General features: G+C 40.8%; 1 protein-coding gene across 1 annotated transcript in view; it reads left to right on the top strand.

Annotated features, from left to right (window-relative positions):
* The window catches only part of cntfr (ciliary neurotrophic factor receptor), a 219,969-nt gene that overhangs the window by 117,786 nt on the left and 82,183 nt on the right, over positions 1-20,000 (top strand). Inside the window, exon 4 of the mRNA XM_080046172.1 lies at positions 5,736-5,969. Within this exon, the coding sequence (XP_079902298.1) occupies positions 5,736-5,969 (234 nt within the window). The remainder of the gene's footprint in view (positions 1-5,735; positions 5,970-20,000) is intronic.

The following is a 20,000-nucleotide window of genomic DNA, read 5'->3' on the forward strand; positions in this document are numbered from 1 at the left end:
GGATGGTTATTCACACAAGGGCACACAGTTAACATGCACAGGTATGCATGCACAGGCAGGTCAATTGATAGATGCAGAATGAGCCACATGGCAGATTTTTATCTATCCATTTTTCCATCAATCCATCCATCCATTCATCCATCCGTCTTGTGTCCAATTATTTGAGGCCCTTCTTTCACTTCAGTAAGCCTTGAGCAAACTTCTTCCTTCCTTTCTTTCTTTCCTCCAAGTCAATGTACTCTCTTCATCAATAGAGGTTTAATGATGCTGCACTGGAAAGGTAAAACAATGTCCTGGCCAATCACAATTGGTGTTTGAACAAGTAATCATTGCAGTGTTTAATCAGTAAATCACACAGCAGCCCATGCTCGTGCAAATTCTCTCTGACACTTGGCTAATGGTAATTTGACCTTAACGGATCTCTCAGTTTGAATTATGATTAATCAAGGTGCAAAGTATAAAGAGATGATTTTTTTTCGAGTGCCCATCTGTTCATATAGAGCAAACAGCACAACATTGATTCACTGCGTCTCCATCTTCGTTGACTTTTGTTTTGCACTGTATGTCCCTGTCCTTGTTGAACACACATGAGCCCACCTATATGACTTATTCTGATCAGTGCTGCATTGTGTGTGTGTGTGTGTGTGTGTGTGTGTGTGTGTGTGTGTGTGTGTGTGTGTGTGTGTGTGTGTGTGTGTGTGTGTGTGTGTGTGTGTGTGTGTGTGTGTGTGTGTGTGTGTGTGTGTGTGTGTGTGTGTGTGTGTGTGTGTGTGTGTGTGTGTGTGTGTGTGTGTGTGTGTGTGTGTTTGTTTGTGTCCCAAGTGTAAACATTCACGTGAGGGCCATTTTCTCAAGTATACCATATAACATTATGTCACATAATGCAAGGGTGTGTTTGTGTGCACTCATTCATTGCACATATAGTACAACCCTAACCCATGAGTTTGTCTGTATGCATTACTGTGTGGGTGTGCACCATTCTAACTTGACTTGACTTTGGCCTGTTATGTTCAGAAAGACATGTGTGTTGTGTTGTGCGTTTTATAGGGCTGATCACTCATGTCAGTTTAGTAAACAGCCCATGGCTCACATGAATGCAATTCATTGCCTGTGGGTCCGTGTGAATGTTTGTGTTCATTAATCTTTAAATAGCCTCTGGACGGCGATGTTTGTGCTCATATAATGTCCTGCAAAGCCTTAGCACCACTGACCTCAATATGACACTATGTTGGCTCGTGATAGTTTTTTTGCTCTGGGAAAAAAACAACACAGTGAGTGCATGCATTAGGACTACAACTACCACCAGTGCCCCGCAGAACCCCCTCTTATTAATAAAAAAAAAATAAACTTACTTCTGACTGTGTTGCTTCTTCCCGTGAGCCTCCAGTGCTCCATATTGTTTTGTTTCCACATCATACAGAATTCATTCAGATGAATTGTTATTTATTTCCTGAAACTGAATAACACGTATAATGTATTCCTATGGATTTCAGACGTGTCATATTGGGTTATTTTTGTACTGTATGAAAACCACGTTGAACTCACATTCACATGAAAGGGGCTCTCTGCTGAGTTCAAATGATTAATTAACCACATACAGGATATGCATTCACTATTCATGACTATCGCCCATACTGAGTACTGTATATCAGATTGGAGCTAAAAATGACTTCTAGCTGCAACATATGGGGTCCTCCATTTCTTTTTTCTGTCATATTCTGTTTTGAATTGTCATTGTATCAACCGGTACAACTTTGTTTCACTTCTTTGTTATCTCACAGTGCATACAACATGTCCACTGTTGGGAAAACAACTCTATCAATTTATCTGATATGCCTTGTCTTTAGGAAAAGGGTCACAGACTTGTGTATTCATGAGGGACCCCTGTCGGTTGGCATCAACAATAAGTAGCATAATAAGCTAAAAAATGTTTTTCATTTTCATTTCTCATCTGGAAAGCCAATAACAATGTCCTCCCTAACACTGCTCACATGCCCTGCGTATTATCAAGAGATCAATAGCACTTGAGCTGCATGTCATTATGCTTATTACTAGGCCTGTTGTCTTGTATGGTGATGAGCTATATGAGAACAGTATGCAGAGTGTTGCAGGGGGGGCCTGTGCATGTGCATGTGTGTAAGCAAGGACATGGGGTGCACAGCAGTGTGTCTGCTGCTTGTGTTTCCACCAATGCTATAAGGTGTGTTATTGACGATCAGTGATGTGCCGCGGATGAATGCTTAAAGTTTAGAATAAAAGGATAGAATTCCTAGTGAGAAAATGTGAGGGAGCGGAGGTGATGAGGGAGCGGAGGTGAGGGAAAGGTGAGCAGAAAGTTATAGAGAAGGAGAAGGAGATAAGAGAAACACAGACAGTGAGAATCACTTACAGAAGGATAGGTGGATCCAAAGATGTTGCAGCGAATGGTTGCTACAGCAGAGGCTGCAGTATATACTATGGATGCAAAAATTACACTACATCTGCTTGTAATTAATTGTAATTTTTTTTTTTTTTAGAAATGGGTTTGCTATTTTTGAAAATAAAACAACATAGCTATGATACATTTTAAATATGTACATTTACAGTAGAAACAAATTGGCTTGGGCAGAGTGCCACGGACAAGCCAGGGAGGTCAGAGAAAGCATTTAAATATGATATGATTCATTGTTGGTTTTAGAATGTAAATGGAAGCGAAGGCTGCAAAACAAAGACAAGCAAACAAGGCAGCTGTTAAAGCCTGATGCATTTTGTAAGGTTCATAGTCAATTTTGAACCGTGGTTAAACACCAGTATATTATGCACTGCTTAGTTTTAATAGCCAATAGGAAACACATATTTCATAAGGCCATGGCACAAGCCAGAGACAGATGTATCTTCACATTGCAGTTGAAGGTAACAAAGAAAAGTTATGTGTTGCCTGAATAATTGAAACCAGTCAGAATCAAAAAGGGTTGGCTTTGACTGCACTTAGCTAACTGCTAAGTAGTTTAACATTTTGAAAAGTGTTCACTAAAACTTTTTCCCTAACAGGTCAGCACACATGCATCATCTGCATGTGGCCTGTTGTGGCATGTTTTTTAAACATTTAAAAACAATATATATATTTCTTTTTGGTAACACTGTATTTACAATAAGGGTACATGTTAATGCTTCGTTATTAACAGTCAGGTAATGGTTGTTTAAGCATAAACTATATGATTTCTAACTCATTGTTAGCGCCCTTACTAAACTAACAGTCGAGGCTTAGATTAACAACACAGGTATTAATGATAAGACACTTCTTAGTTAATACTAATTAAGCATTAGCTAACAGTTCATTAGTGTACCCTTGATGTAAAGTGTTACCTTTGAACTAGCTGACAGTGATGCAGCACAACGATGCAAGGAGGCAGAAGAAAAAGAGAGAGAATACATGAGAAGAATAGCGTTGGAAAGATGAAAGCAGGAGAACTTCAAGAACAAAGCCAGATATGAGTAGAGACAAAAGGCGGGTTGGGAGGTATAGAGACAGGGGTGAAAGACGGGAGAGAAAGATAGAGAAGGACTGGCAGAGGGTGAGAGCGTACGGCCGGGGGAAAAGACAAAAAGAGTTCAAGGGAGAGGACGGGAATGAAACTCAGAGAAGTGAACGGCTATTGGAAAGGACAGAATTAGAGAGAGAGAGAGAGTGTGATGTAACCCGAGTAGATAAGAAGGATGGGACTCGGGCAAGAGAGGAGGGTCAAATAGAATCAGTGCTGCGTTTGAGACTCTGAAGGACATTCACAGGTAATAGCCAAGAGAAAGGTACTTTCAGCAAAATCATTGTAAGCGGCCACACTCTTTTCTTGTCTGTGGAACACCTGCTTATAGATATAGCTTTTCTAAAGGGAGTGTGATTTCACACAACAACCTAATGCCACCTAAGGGCAGTGAGTGGAATTTTAATCTAATTTTCCATAATAAATGTTCTTATTTGGTGAAATTCTAGACGTAAACTACAGCATAATATCCTAAATAATTTGTATTGTTTTTTCAGATATTCTTTATTGTCTTCTCAGACTTAACTTGACACCTATAAAGCATGCGGGGCACCGGCATCATCATCAAAGCTAACATCAAAGTCAAACTGTATGGCTTTTACTTTTTTGCGAAGATGCAAATAACCTTTTATGTAAATAAAGTCACACTTCCCTCGTTCAAAGTAATCTCGACTTGGGAGGAGGATCAAAGGGAATTGGCATTTCTTGTCACTAACACGCATGTTATGCAAGCACATCACTTGGACTCTGGAAAAATAGTTATAACAAGGGGGGCAAGAAGACAAGTGGTAGAGGCGGGAGGGAGTGAGAGACACAGAGTACGGGCTGGGGAAGGAGAGTGAGAGAGAGAGGGGGGAATAAATGACAAACATAGAGGAAAGATAAGAGAAAAGAGAGAGAGAACAAACACTGTTAGGTTAATTGGGACAGGGATCCATACATATTTAATAACAATGTATCCGGTATGGGGACATGAAATATACATGAAAAGACTAGGCTGACATCTGTATCAGCCGCGTACAGACGTGTGTATGAGGGGATCGAGAGAGAGAGAGGAAGGTAGCGCGAGAACAAACTGAAAAACAAGGCAATGTCTGTGGAGAGAGAGAGAGAGAGAGAGAGAGAGAAAACAGAAAAGAGAGGGAGGGGACAGGGAGAAAGACATCAGAGCAAGACAAGGAACTTGACAGCATTTGATCCTAGGTCGTTTGGGGGGGGGGGCACTTTTTTCCTTTTCCTTTTTTCCTAGTATAGACGAGGGGATCAATATTTTATTGTTGTTTTCTGTCGTTGTGTGTGGTTGATCCTCAGTGTTTAAGTGTTAATCTGGGGTCTTCAAGACAGGGCCCGTGGGACTTGTAAACAGAGCAAGGGCTACTAACCCCAGTGTCCCGGCTAACAGTCCCATTAGACTCACAGCTAGCCCTTAGCCCACGCAGGTCACGGCCCCGGCAGCTTCTCTGAGCCCGTTGGACAAAGGCAGTGATGCTGTCGATAGTGAGCCTGTTTATATAGAAGGGTAAAATAAATGTGGAAAGCAGAAATCGGAAAATATTTAGCCTTACTTTTGCTTTTTTCTCTGGCTAACTGTGTGGAACATATTGAGACGTTGCTTTCCCATTTTCCAGTCACTTCCAAGAATTAAAAAATAAATAAAAAATAGATCAGAAAAATTTAACTATACAAAAAAAAATAAAAAATCCCCTTTTGTCTTTCCCTGACACTACGTATCAGTGGCACAGAAGGGCATTCTTAAATACGAACCCCTGGATGTTTTTTGAAATTATTTAATTCAACCATTAGCCAAATGCCTATACTGTATATGCATTTCTCCAAATTGTGTTTGTTGTATTTGTTCAAAACAGCTATCAAACTACTTTTGCATTGCATATCTATTGTTGCACATAACCAGTTCGGAAGAATAAGCAGTAACGTCACCACCACATTTGATGCATTGTTATACTTTATATCAGACAGTTTGGAGAGACAGAGGTGAAACAGGGCAGAGAGGGGGAATGCCATGTGGGAGAGAACTGACCACGGGGTGGATTCGAACCTGTGGTCTGCTGCTTCTGAGGACTGAGCCTCTATGGGGGCGGGCGCTCTAACCACTGCACCACGAGCGCCCCTCCCCCCATATATATTTCCCTTGCTATTACCTTTTATTATCACTAACACTTACCTTTTCCCCTTCCCTTTTGTCTTGCCTTCCAGTTGCTAGGAACCAGTACGAGCGGATGAGCAGCGACGTCACCATGCAGTGCGGCTCCCTTGATAACGAGGCCTCGGTCTCCTGGAAGGTGAACGGTACGGACGTGAAGGCCCCGCACCGTCTGGAAGGCCCCAGGCTGCTGCTGAGTGAAGTGGACCTGGGACACAACGGCCTCTACAGCTGCTTCCAGAACCCACACGGAGAGAGGCGCGACACCATATACCTACACATCGGCAGTGAGTGGCCATGATTTTTTTATTATTTTTTCCAAACCTTTATTTATACAGGTACATCCCATTGAGACCGTAGACTCTTTGACAAGGGAGACCTGTTCCCATTTACACGTTACCATTCACACACACACATTCATACACCAACAGCAGGCTAACTATCGACATTCACACGAGGCAAGGTAGGTGAAGTGTCTTACCCAAGGACACAACAACCATGACACAAGTGGGCAGGACGGTAATCGAACCGGCAACCCTTCCATTATTGCCCGACCCGCTCTACCACCTCAGCCACAGTCGCCCCAATAATACATATGATATATGATAAGCGCAAAACCGCCAACATATTATTTCAAATAAAGCCACCATGAATCTTTAATCATCCCTAAGGGGGGAAACTGGGTCAGTGCAGCAAGCAAGTGAAGAGAATGAGAGCGAGAAAAACAGAATAGAAGTGACCAGGATGCAGGATGCAATTACAACTCCCAAATAAATATATATATATATACATATATGAATTATTAATGAGAAATGTTATGAATTTTCTAGCGTGTGTATTTGCAAAAAAAACAAAAGGCAAAAGCTATTTACAAAAAAGTGTTAAAGTTGACTCGCAGCTGTGGTAAATAGTTGTGACTTAAAGCTCCATGGAAATGGAAAAGCTCAGGATGATGCTATGGTTCTTGTATGGCTGTCATGCTGGCTGTAATACACCAGCTATACGTGTTAGCTCAGTTTGGACATAGAGCGAGGGTGAACACCGAAACTTGAAAACTTTTTAGGCCATGACTGCAGCATACTTTGTTTTGCAAAGATGGTAGAATGACATAATGGGCTTTGGCATTGGTGTTGTGCTTGCTTAGCTTGAGGGGCAGGCGGCCTGTCATTGGCTGAACAGTTTAAAGGGGGCGGTGGCTACCAACTGTCACACAAAGGTACATCATGAAATAAAATGTGACACTGTGAAATATAACACTATAAAATAAAAGTAATAATAATGCCATGGTGAAATAATAGCAGACCTTTAAAAAGGGCATGTGGCAAATGTATTAACATAAAATGTAAGTCGGTTAAAGCTGTGAAAATATAAAGGGTGACATTTAAATCAATCAATCAATCGCATATTCATGTGATTATTTGTCAGTATTTTTTTTTTTTTTGCACCATGTGGAGACATTAAAACAAAATATATATGTTTTACATATGTTGCACAGTAAAACTGTTTAACTACTTGGCCACTTTAATTGCAAGGTATAATGATAACGGCCCTATAAGACCGGATGTCAACTGACCAGCTGAAATAATTGGTATAATTAAAATGACATTTGCTCATTGTGTAATAACGGGTGTGCATTTTGATAATCATAAAGCAGTTCAATGAGTGTCAACTTGTCTGTGTCATGTCACTGTGACCTGTGAGTTGGCAATGGCCTCCTTTCAGACCCATTATTCAGACGGTGAAGGTTTTTATTACACAGGACCAGATCACAATGGCCTTGAGAAAGTATAGACTTGTAAATGAAAAATGACCCTGAGGATAATTGGAATTAAATAATCAAAAGCAACAAAAAAAAATACCCAGACATTAATTGGATATTTCAAATTGTAATACATCATTGCATGGCTATAGTTGGAACATAAGTTAGCATGAATGAATATTTACATCACAAATTAAAGGTGTAACAAGGAACTTTTAAATATTTCTGAAACAGTCTAATTTTTCCTCTGATGATCATACATTACATGTAACAGCAAACAAAACCATCAGTGCATGTATTGCTTTTTTATATAGTTTTTCGTAATGCCTTTGTCATGGGTATGCTCACCCAGGAACAACAGATGGCGTAGTAAAAACACTACCGCATTTGTCTAAAGGGGGTACAATAATTAACAAAAAATGAAAATTCCTCAGAGCACCTTTTAAATACAATCCTTTTATTTTATTCAAGGATTCCATTGTTCATAGTCTACGAATACCTCCTATAGTGACACCTGCCTCTTCTAATCTGCACCTAAACCTCCGCCTTTCTCCCTCAGTTTGGCAGTTTGAATACATCTGTCTCTGCGGTAACACTCCATGATTGATGGCTGCCTGCCTACGCTTAAATTGTTGTGTGTGTGTGTGTGTGTGTGTGTGTGTGTGTGTGTGTGTGTGTGTGTGTGTGTGTGTGTGTGTGTGTGTGTGTGTGTGTGTGTGTGTGTGTGTGTGTGTGTGTGTGTGCTTATGTGCGTCTGTTTTGTATTCTAAGATTTAAATGCATTTGGGTGTGGTTTCCATATAAGCCTCTACAGGTTTCTGCCGCACCAACGCATGTACTTTGTTTAAGAACTTAATGGTTTTTATAGTGTTTATATGTGAAATATAACTAAACAAAACTAAACTAAATGACAGGTTTAAGGAAGAAAAACACGTTGTAGTCAACAAAAGTGAAATAATATTGTCTTAATGTAACAGAAAAGAACAGCACTTCCTCACATAGCAGCGATCACTTAGTATCTCCCTCCCTTCATTGAAAAATGTTAAACCCATTGGTAATGTATGGAATAGGCAACATTTGAAATTCGATTTTACCCAGGATTCATAGTGCACCTGCCACCTGGCTAACATGAGATTTTTCTTTGGCATCAGTCATGACAGGCCACTTGCAAACAGTGCCAAAAAAGTCACACAGTTTGATATACTGCCAGAGGAAAACCTTGATTCATCACTTCTGTGGCATTGAAGAATGTGAGCTAAGACCATTTTTTTTCTTCTCTCTGACACTGTTATATTATAGAGACCACCTCAAGGTAGATTTGAAAGAAAGTCGGAATGGTTTCCAATGTTTTTTTTCTCTTAATCTGGTATACCCACTGTATCAATAGATAAAGGATCCCACGTGTAATGAGAACCAATTCAAACCGAAGCACACCACCCCATCAAGATTTAATCCCAGGCTGATGTTTAAATGTTACTTTTTCCCATGCAAATGTTTGATGAATGAGAGTGTATGTGAATGTGACAGTTAGGGTTAATCATATTGACAATGATGAATCACAGAATGCTGAAATGCTGAAATAATACCGAATTAATGGGAGTTTTAGGCTACGGTAGATTATGTCGGCAGGGTGAATGTTGCATTGCATAAACAGACCTGTGTGTGTGTGTGTGTGTGTGTGTGTGTGTGTGTGTGTGTGTGTGTGTGTGTGTGAGAAAGAGAGGGGATGGAGAGATGTAAATCCTCCATTTCTTTGTGCTCGCGTTTCATTTCAACCGACGGTCATTTTCTGCATCGTGAAGACTCTTTGGTGGTCTTGAACACTGTGTGTGTGTGTGTGTGTGTGTGTGTGTGTGTGTGTGTGTGTGTGTGTGTGTGTGTGTGTGTGTGTGTGTGTGTGTGTGTGTGTGTGTGTGTGTGTGTGTGTGTGTGTGTGTGTGTGTGTGTGTGTGTGTGTGTGTGTGTGTGTGTGTGTGTGTGTGTGTGTGCGTGCGCGTGTGTGTGTGTGTGTGAAACAGTTACATTGTGTAACTATTCATTGGGGGGCAATCGCAGGCTTCTCAGAACAATACCTTAGTGGTCTAGCCCTGGTTGTGAATGTAATTACCTGGATAACAGTTGGCGATTTTATGACACGGTCAAGGCACACACTCGGGCCACATTTCCTCTTATAATTCTTCCCTTTTCAAACTACTAAAAACTCAGACCCTTTAGATTATCGTACCCCTCTATCTATATTGCTCCCTCTCTCTCTCTTTTCTGTTTATCTGCTATCACTTACCCTCTGTGTCGTTTCTACTTCTGGACTGTTCTCATCTGTTCTTTGTGCTTTCTCCTCTCTGTCCGTCTTTCTCTCTTTTTACTGCATTTCTATCATGTGTTTAACTGTCACCTACACAGACTTTAAAGTGTCGTGTGCGGATATACAGTGCAGTGATAATGACATCAGGACACTTGTTACGATTACCGTGGCGATGATGAGTCCCATTGTATGCAGCGTTTATTACTTACACCGGGGGCTTGTTATGTTTTACACACATACAGAAGTGTTATCGGGACAACGGCACAAAGCCATCTGTCTAGGCCTTTCTTTGTTTTCAAATGTCTCCTTCGCTCTTTCTCTTTATGAACATCTTTAATCTTTTTTTTATATATGTGTTAAACTTTTTTCCCCATAGATCTGTTATTTATTTCCCTGTCTCTCTCCCTGTGTATCTCTCTCATCCTTATCATGGCTCACTCTCTCTAAACATGGTTCCCCACATCCTCTAAGTTGTCCTTTCGCGCTCCGTCTCTATCCCCTCCGTCTGTGTGTGTGTTTTGGCTTGGGAAGTTTGTGGCAGGCATCTGTTAGCTGTGTGTTTACAGTGGTTTGCATTAAGAAGAGAAGACGTAATACCATGACCCCGAACTATGCGTGTGTGTGTGTGTGTGTGTGTGTGTGTGTGTGTGTGTGTGTGTGTGTGTGTGTGTGTGTGTGTGTGTGTGTGTGTGCGCCTGCTTGCTCCACGTTCACACCAATTGTTTGCAGTTGTGTGTGCATGTGTGTGTCTGTGTTTGTGTGTGTTGACTTGAATCGTTATATGTGAAAGTTTTGTGCCGCCGCAATGTCTGTTTTCCTTCATCTTTGCATTTCCCAACTGCGTACAGCCAGAGATGTTTACATTCTGTCTGTCACTTTGGATACACACACACAGCTACAATCACTCCTTTAAGAAAAGACGACAAAAAAAATCAGTGTGTGTATCCGTGGATTTGTGTGCAGAAGTGTTGAAGGCAGGGATATGTAGGATGTTATTTCCCTGTGTGTGTTTGAAAGAGGTGCCTATCTCATCAGTAAGCAAACGGTCAGGGACACACTCACACACACACACACACACACACACACACACACACACCCATCAACACAAACAGAGACACCACCAACCAGTGACGACACTGTCTTACAAATGTTGACGTACAATGGTTGGGACATAGAACGTGGCAGATTGATAAAGACACATATGGTAGTACAGGCAATACAAGTTCATTATAATTTAATAAGCAAGGAGGCCATAAACCTTTAAAAAGTTCTTTGGTGAAATACAACATCCTTTTCCTTTGTCACACGACAGAGGGGGGGAGTTATTGCCGTCCTGCCCTTTTTCTGGCTTTGTCCATTCTTGTCTCTATCGTCGCCTGTCTTCAATGGCCGTCAGCTCAGCAATTTATAGCAACAACACGACATGGGCTGCACCCATCCACTTTATTCAACCCTCCCAGCAAACACAAGATCAACTGTGATGGGTCATATATATATCCAGCCATTCACCCTGTTGACCCGTCACACTGTCAGCTGGCCACACACACACACACACACACACACACACACACACACACACACAGTCTCACCAGACAAATAGTCTGCCAGTAAACAGCCCAGTCTGTCATCAGACCTGAAGGCTGTTGCACTATACAAGTAGAAGTCAGACAATGTCTTTTTTATTACGATATATTGCACTATTAATAATATCAAAATACAGTTTTGAGACAATACTTTAAACACAGTATGATGAGCAGTATCCAGCTTGGGGTACACCAAACTACTTATGATAAATGTGTGAGTGCTAACTTTATATTATAAAATCTGATTTTTTTTCCAAGAAATGAAGTCTGGAAGGGCCTTATGGTTAGCTTGCTAGTTTGATGTATTGGGATCTCCATTAGATGAGGCCACAGCCACAGCTATTTTCCCTGAAGGCCATAGCCTGCTTGATAGACTACTGCTATAGAGAATTTGCAGAGTGTTAGAAAGTCTTTGTGAGATTTTCATTGGAAATAGATGGTGTGGTGTAAGTATAAGTCTAAAATGAACCATACCATTTATCCTATAGGAAGCATTGTTCTTGAATCTTAAATGAAAAACAATAGGTGAAACAAAGGCCTATATACAAGGATCCAGGTTGATAGTACAGTTGTCCATGATGCTGATGCAGATCAAGGAGTGCCCCCCCATCAATCACTGCCTAAACGTGATTGCAAGATTAGTCGAGCTGTGAAATCCAGGATGGCCCCTCCATAACATCACTCCATGAATATCTAAACAGCTCTGTCACTGATCACTCTCCATCCTTTAGAGGCCATTAGCCCGGTCCCTTACTTTAGCCTGCCAGCTGACACCGGCCGAGAAATAAATACTCCTCTTTTAACCAAATTCTTGACAGATAATTCATGGGACAGTCAGGGAACTCTAGACAGAGCACTCCATTACTGTAACGACTAGACTTAAAACATCCACCATGAAGAGAAATTAAAAACATTTATATTGTGAGCTAGAGTGGCGTTTGTTTAGTGATGAATTTATATCACAAATCAACACACTGAGAAATGTTTTTTTTTTTTGGCCTTGATTCTTGTAAACAAATCCAGTCTGAGCCACTCTCAGTACATAGCGGTGCCATTATGTGGACTATGTTGGTATTTGTCATCATATTAGGGGTTGTATAGGCACTATACATATACAAAATATATATTAAAATTACGCTTACTCTATGCACTTTAATGTGAAAACAGAGGGAAACATTCCACTGACTGACTTAACTTTGGGGACATTGCCGTCACACTATGTTCAGCCTCTGGCGCCTTAACTTACCTTAATTAAAAACTAATATATGTGCAGCCCTCAACCTTATCTTAACCCAACGCTATCTTTTAAGTCATTTAAATTGGGAGCACTAATTAAGTTCCTACTTAGATAATCTATTCCTGCACGGATGGTTGAACCAAATGTTTACCCCCAAATGAAGCCGATGAAACGCGCACAATCACACAAACACGCACGCACACACACACACACACACACACACACACACACACACACACACACACACACACACATACACATAAACACACAGAGCCTGGTCACCTCACAAAGGAACAGTTGAAGGGAGTGAGTTCTCTTGTTAGAGCGATGTGCATCTCTTCCCCTCGGGCAACTTATTTGCACACAGACACACACCAATTGCTATCCATTTCCTTTCCCTGGGCAGATTGTTTTTGTGTGTATCCCCGCCTCACACACAAACACACACCCACACACACACACACACACACACACACACACGCTCACTCAGGGGACATGTGCTACATCGCCGGGTAATGGAATTGTCTTGTCTCCTGGCAGACAGATCGCTATACGGAGGATGGCGAATACGTAGAGAGCTCCATCTCCCCTAAGGGACCCACTGTTGAAACCATAGAAGTGTTTGGCCCTGCATGTAAGGCCACCGCTACAACTACTCAGCTTCCATTTTAATTGCTCTCCTTGCTTGTCCCTGTGCTCAGTCGATCATAACAAATATTAAAAAAAAATACCTGCATCATGGTGGATACACACGTCGGCTAGAATTTAATTCAACAATCGTCAAAACTCTCTTGGGGTCTCGTTTATGTCAGGAAATAGAAGTCAGCCCAGTCTGATGAAATGTGGTGTAACAAGCGTTTTAAAAAAAAAGTCTTAAAAAAATATTCAAATGCATGAGCAACGGATGGCAAAACCTTGAGGAATTTAACAAATAACCAAAACAAGGTAATACATTTATGCTGAAATGGATTTACGAAAGGACAATTGTGAGGACAACCTGCTAGAAAAAGGATGTATCTAACTTTCCATACAGTCACATGAGATTTCTTATTTATAAAGAGTTGAAGGGGAATCTGAATTCTCTCTCCTTCTTTTGCCTTTTATTTGATCCTGTTGGGGAGGCAAAAAATAAAACCTTGATCCATGCAACGAAAAATGCAAAGACAGCATCAAAGTGAAAGTTTTTTTAATTTAAATTTTTAGATTTTATTCTCAAAAAAAGCTATCTAAAATGCATGAGTTTTGGGGCCGCAGTGCCACCAAGTGTCCTTATTGCACAACACCTGGATGAGGAATTGTGCTGTAGCTGATAGTCTGACTCAAGAGAAAGTACGTAGGAATCAAGAAAGCAAAAATAAATAAATAAATAAATAATTGTTTGCAGAGTTGATGAGAATTTGAATGCCAAGCGTAAAACGAGGCATAGCACATCTCGATCCATCCTTGATGTCCATGTATGTGTATTGTAACAGCCTGAGACAGGAGCACAAATGCTAAATGAACATAGTTCAATGAATTCCAAACCGTCATGTGTCTTCACTTAGCATCTTAGTATCGTCTTAGGTGTGGTACTAACCATCTGAATATTCACCCTCGTAGCCTCGTATCATTGCCACTTCAATTCTCTCCTGTCTCTCTCGCTCTCTCTCTCTCTCTCTCTCTCTCTCTCTCTCTCTCTCTCTCTCTCTTCTTCTCCCCACAAGAGCGTTTCTCCTCTTTTTTTGTTCCGCTCCATATCGCCAATTTCTTTTTGCTCTATTTGGAGGACAACAGCAACTCCCATCACTTTATTGCAGCAGACAACCATAACAATTGTGGAAATGGGCCCTGGTTTAGGAAGTCAATGGGAAACCATGAGAGAAACTCAAAAATGTGTTTTTTTTCCCCCAAGTCATTGTGTGCGTTGGCCTCATTGGATCTGTTGGGTATCAGCCGTAATCTGGCAAGACATGTTTTTTTCCTTTTCCGTTTGCTTTTTACTATGAGGTGTTTTGTGCATACATATTAACAGACGGTAAATGCATTAAAGCTATAGTGTGTACCTTTTTAAAAATATGACTGAATATCAATTACATTCCAGCCCTTGTCAAATGAGTTGAGACAACGTGGATTAAGCCCATCAACTCGACACAACTATCTCTGTATTTCTCAGTATGGCAGCTTTTACAAACTGGTGTCACCCCCTCCTGACACTGGCGCAGAAGCTCACAAATTCCCAGGAAGTGCCATAAGAAATGTTTTGTTAGTTGATTCTACTATTTAGAAAAAACCTGGACGTTCACCGGAAGGAATAAAATCCATGCGTTATCACCGAAGGCGTATGTTAATGCGCCAACGTTGTTGTTGGAATTACTCAGAAATTCCTGATTGGGGCGACACAAGTTACACACTATGGCTTTAGCATATGTTCTATGGATAAAATGTCAAGCAGCACAGAGCAACACACCTAGTCATACACACTACAGTAAGTCCAAGATACCATTTTAAAAGTTTTGAAGACTCAAAACTAGAGTCCAGTATTGTGCTTTATTCTTTCCTTTTGACATGCTTTTTTTCACTGTATCCCTCCACTACTGTGTAGATCCATCACTCTCACCAATGTATCACTTCTTATCCCTGAGCGCTGCTACTTTTCCCCTTCCTCATATCTTAAAATTCTGTTCCAAATCCCTTGCTTTCTATCTCATTCTCTTCCCTTCTTTCTCCTCCACTAATCCTCTTATACCGCCCCTGGTCCATCCCATATCACCCATTACTTTCTCCTCCGCTTCTTGTCCTTTTCTCTCTATACTTTGGTGTATATAAGCTCATACCGATAGGCTTGCACTGCACAGTTACACTCTAGTGTGGCACTAGCTGTCCTCAATGGGTAGCATGTATGTGCATTGTGTAGAGTATGTCTCTGTTTACAGTGCAGAAAAGGACAATATGTTGAAGATGTATCAATCTGTATCTTAGTTTCTGGCCTGGCCTGGTAGTTTGAAATGACTTTGAATGTTGTAAGGAAAGCCATGAGGTTTGAATATACTATACAGGCGCATCTAAACATTTGAATATGATGGGAAAGTCCATTCAAAAGTGACACTTTCATGTATGCTTAATTCACACAAAGTTTTATATGTCTGGCCTTTCTTTTTTGTTTTCATTTTGATGAATAGTATATGTTCTGAATCTAGAGTATATGACAGTTTAACTTTTTGAATTAAATGTGCTCCGAGGAACTTTCAGTTTGTGTAATTTACTGCACCCCCTTTGGACAACAGCGGTAGTGTTTTTACTAAGCCAGCTGTTGTTCCTGGGCGAGCGTATGACAAGGGCATTAAGAAAAACTATATACAAACAGCATTCTTTGCACTAATGGTCTTGTTTTCTATTACATGCCATTAACGATCATCAGAGGATGATGATATGATGATGTTTCAGGAATATTTAAAAGTTCCTTGTAGCACCTTTTAAAATGACAAGGAAAACAAATTAACTTTGTCATTGATATTCAAATTTTCACCTGCAAGATGCACCTGTGTGTAGGGATAGGCGAGAGGAAGAATAGAAAGTTGCAAATGCAAAACCGTTTGGATGTGAAGTTAACAACAGGAGCTGTAGTGAAGGTCTCCACAGGGGAAGAGGACTGGACTGCTGGGAGACTGATAAAGCACAGCCAAAGACAGAGGAGCTTAGTCTGAGAAACAGCAGCCTAACACAGGAAATAGTGCAGGTAAGAAAGCAGGATTCAAGATATTTGCAAAGGATTTAGGCCAGAAATGAAATTGTACATGCGGTGATGAGAACAAAAAAGTAACAATAGGTGCTGGACTTTCTGTGCTAGAGAAATATTAACTCAAATACTTGACGCTGTGAAGCCATGAAGTCTTACCCAATACATTGTAAATACAGTATATGATCAACATTACATTGTTATGCAGATTGTGTTACTAACTGTTTGGTAGTGAAATACTCATGTTCTTAAAATGAAAATTGGAAAATTAGAGGAAAGTTAGAGACACATGTGATTGCCTGTCTTGGGAAAACAAATTGGAATGAAATGTTTGCATATACTAAAACTACAGTATATCCCCCACAATGTAGCTTTTTTGTGTGTGTGTGTGTGACTCTACTGTTTGTGTGTTACAAAGACTATAGAGTTGAGGTATGGACTAAGCAGGGTGCATTCTGGGAAAATAGCTCACATCCCTGTCAAAAACACAAGGCTCATTGTTTTTTTTGGGTGGCATTAAAACCAACTGGAGCAAACTTTTAGCGGCTAATCTTGAGCAAGCCGAAGCATTACCTCTTGTCCTCTGAGATACTGCTCCTTGCTCCAATTAAATTTACAATGCGCCCTGCTCCGTTCCACCCAAATGCTCTGCATGAAACAACAAGCGTGGCAGTATATATCTGGTAATTGGCAGTTTAAGATAAGTGTGTTGCTGCTGTCCTAAACCATGTTTGTGTTTTGCTTCTGTTAACTAAGCCCACATATTCACTCACTTTTTATGCCGATCCTTGACATTTTTGAAATTTCCCTTTTTCCACTTCTTTTTGTCATTTTTCTGCATATCTTTTTTATTGCTAATCATAATTCTTTCAAATGACCATCGGGGCAATACATAGTGTTGCTTATCTTAGTTACAACATGTGCAGTTTTGAACAACATTTCGGATTCAAAAACATATATATTCTTAAGTTTCGAGTGAGCCATTGTGTGTTATTTTGCTGTTTCTCTTTTCCTGTCTTTTCTGCCTGTCTCACTCCAATTATCCATCCAGAGGTAGTGGAATTCTCCGACTGACCGTGCTATTATCTTGTCTACTCTGTTCGCTTTCCTTACAGTTGACATGCAGCAAAACAGAATGGTTTGTGTTTGTGCTTGTGTGTGTGTGTGTGTGTGTGTGTGTGTGTGTGTGTGTGTGTGTGTTGCTGCCTGTGGGTACCTTTGTGTGTGTGTTTCACATTAATCTGTCTTTGTGGGATGCCATGACATTTCCTTATTTCTGCCAAAATGTGTACATACGCGTGTGTGAGTGCGCACGCGCGCGTCAGTGGCTGTCGCTGTGTGTTTTACAAGTGTGGTACGGAGGTAAAGACCTGTTCCCTCTTGATTAGTGTCCAGTAAAAGAGACATTTTCTGGGCTGTCTCTGCCCTTTTACGATCCGTTGCGTGTCTGTGTGTGTTTGTGTGTGCGAGTGCGCGTGTGTGCGTGTGTGATACAGACAGAGGAAAATAGAGACTCTAACCAGAAAGTATTCCCCTCTGGTTCAGTGTCCTGCAGTGAGGTTGAGCAGTTTGCTCCATTGACGTCAAGCAACTGAGGAATGGTCAGATAGCCATGAAAACATGCTCACTGGCCATTTCTGTGTGTGTGTGTGTGTGTGTGTGTGTGTGTGTGTGTGTGTGTGTGTGTGTGTGTGTGTGTGTGTGTGTGTGTGTGTGTGTGTGTGTGTGTGTGTGTGTGTGTGTGTGTGTGTGTGTGTGTGTGTGTGTGTGTGTGTGTGTGTGTGTGTGTGTGTGTGTGTGTGTGTGTGTGTGGACCTGCAGAGGAGATTCAAATGTCAAATGTTGAGATATAAAACTGTCCGCTCATCCTGACCCTTTCAGCCCTGCCATGCCTCATCCATTCAGTTTAATGCATCCCCCCGGCCTTAAAACTATAAGAGTCTATGAAAGTAAAGCACAGACGTATAGAAACTGTTCAAACTGTCTTTCCTCCTCATCCCTTTGTCTTTTAAGACAAGGAAAAAGTAACATTGCGGTACATTTGGAGGTTGTTTGCCTGAACCATCATAATTTTTTGTGCTAGTTTTCACTGTCTTGGCTATTGCTCTGTGTTATACAGACACAAAGTGCTGATTTGATGTGTCTCTATTGTGCAATGAAAATAGCACACTGCAACAGACAATGGCATAGATGATGACTTGGTGCCCTACAGATTTATGAAAGAGGGATTTGTGTACATTTGCAGTGCATGCTGATGGCTTACAAGATACAAGTGTGTCAATGTAATTCTAAGTATTGAATCATTCTATCACTATAAATCAAAACTACATTATTTTTGGAGGGACCTTGAACCAAACGCAAGACTAGAATGTGTCTTTAAACCAAACTGTGGGCCCTGCTGCTGTAAACAACAACCGCGTAACCGCAACACTTTTAAGGTAGCTTTATAACTTCAAACAGTGAAGTAGGGATCCACTTTTCCTCTGAGGAAAGTTTATGTATTAAGTTATGAGCATATACCGTAGAACATGTTCACTTCTCTGACACACCCAAAGTTACATAGTGCACCTTTAAGTAGAGCTTGGTAAACAAATGGTCTACTAGCCAGATACTAGAGCACAATGTTACACACACAACTGAAAGATGACACATGATGAAATCAATGTTACTGATGTACTAGATATTAATAATGGTGATTCAATTAAACCATGCCTTCTATGAAACATATTGGATAGTACTGGAAAGATGCAAGCCAGGTACACAAGCTGAAACTATTAGCTCAGTGATCGCATTATAATCAAATAGAAGTCTAGAAATGAAGTGGAGAGAGACCAGGTCTATTTCTGACACGGTGGGCATATTCATTTTAATAATCACCACGTCTCCTGAAAAAACCACTTAGATATTCTCTGTGACATTTCATAACCAGGGCAACCTATCAAAAATAGAGTGTCACAAATCATCATTATAGTATAAAGTCCACCCGCCGCTGCCATTGGCAAGTTTTTTACATAAAACATGACAAATGACTCACGCAGAGAGACATTTTTCCATGTTTAAAAGAACATACTCAAAAGCATTGTCATTTTTGTTTGTACATTGCATACATAAAAAAAACCTTTTGTGTTTCACTTCACATATTTATGAAGTGGAATAAAGTGCTCCCTCTCTATTCTTAAGATTATGATTGCATGCTTTGAAGCTCTGAAATAAACAAGTAAGCAAATTAGTAAGCATTCCGTGACTGTAAAACTGCCCAGATACGGGAAACACAATGAACCTGTGGTGTGGGTGTGTGTGTGTGTGTGTGTGTGTGTGTGTGTGTGTGTGTGTGTGTGTGTGTGTGTGTGTGTGTGTGTGTGTGTGTGTGTGTGTGTGTGTGTGTGTGTGTGTGTGTGTGTGTGTGTGTGTGTGTGTGTGTGTGTGGGTGGGTGGGGTTGCGTGCGTGCATGTGTGTGTGTGTGTGACAAAGAGAGGTTGTGTGTGGATAATGAGGAAATGAGAGAAACCTAAAGAGACAATGAGCAAGGGAATGAATGTATTGATGTGTGTCAGTGAGAGCAGAGAACCCAATGTGTTCATGTGTGCATGGGTTGATATGTCCAGCATGCGTTAATGTAGCCATGATGCATTTCCTTAGGTGTGTGTGCCCATGCTGAATATATGTGTTCCCACACACAGTACATACCCGTATATGTGTGTATAATGGACTCGGCCCTAAC

Source organism: Ammodytes marinus (assembly GCF_949987685.1).
Source record: "Ammodytes marinus genome assembly, chromosome: 18".
In the NCBI taxonomy this organism is placed as follows: Eukaryota; Metazoa; Chordata; class Actinopteri; order Uranoscopiformes; family Ammodytidae; genus Ammodytes; species Ammodytes marinus.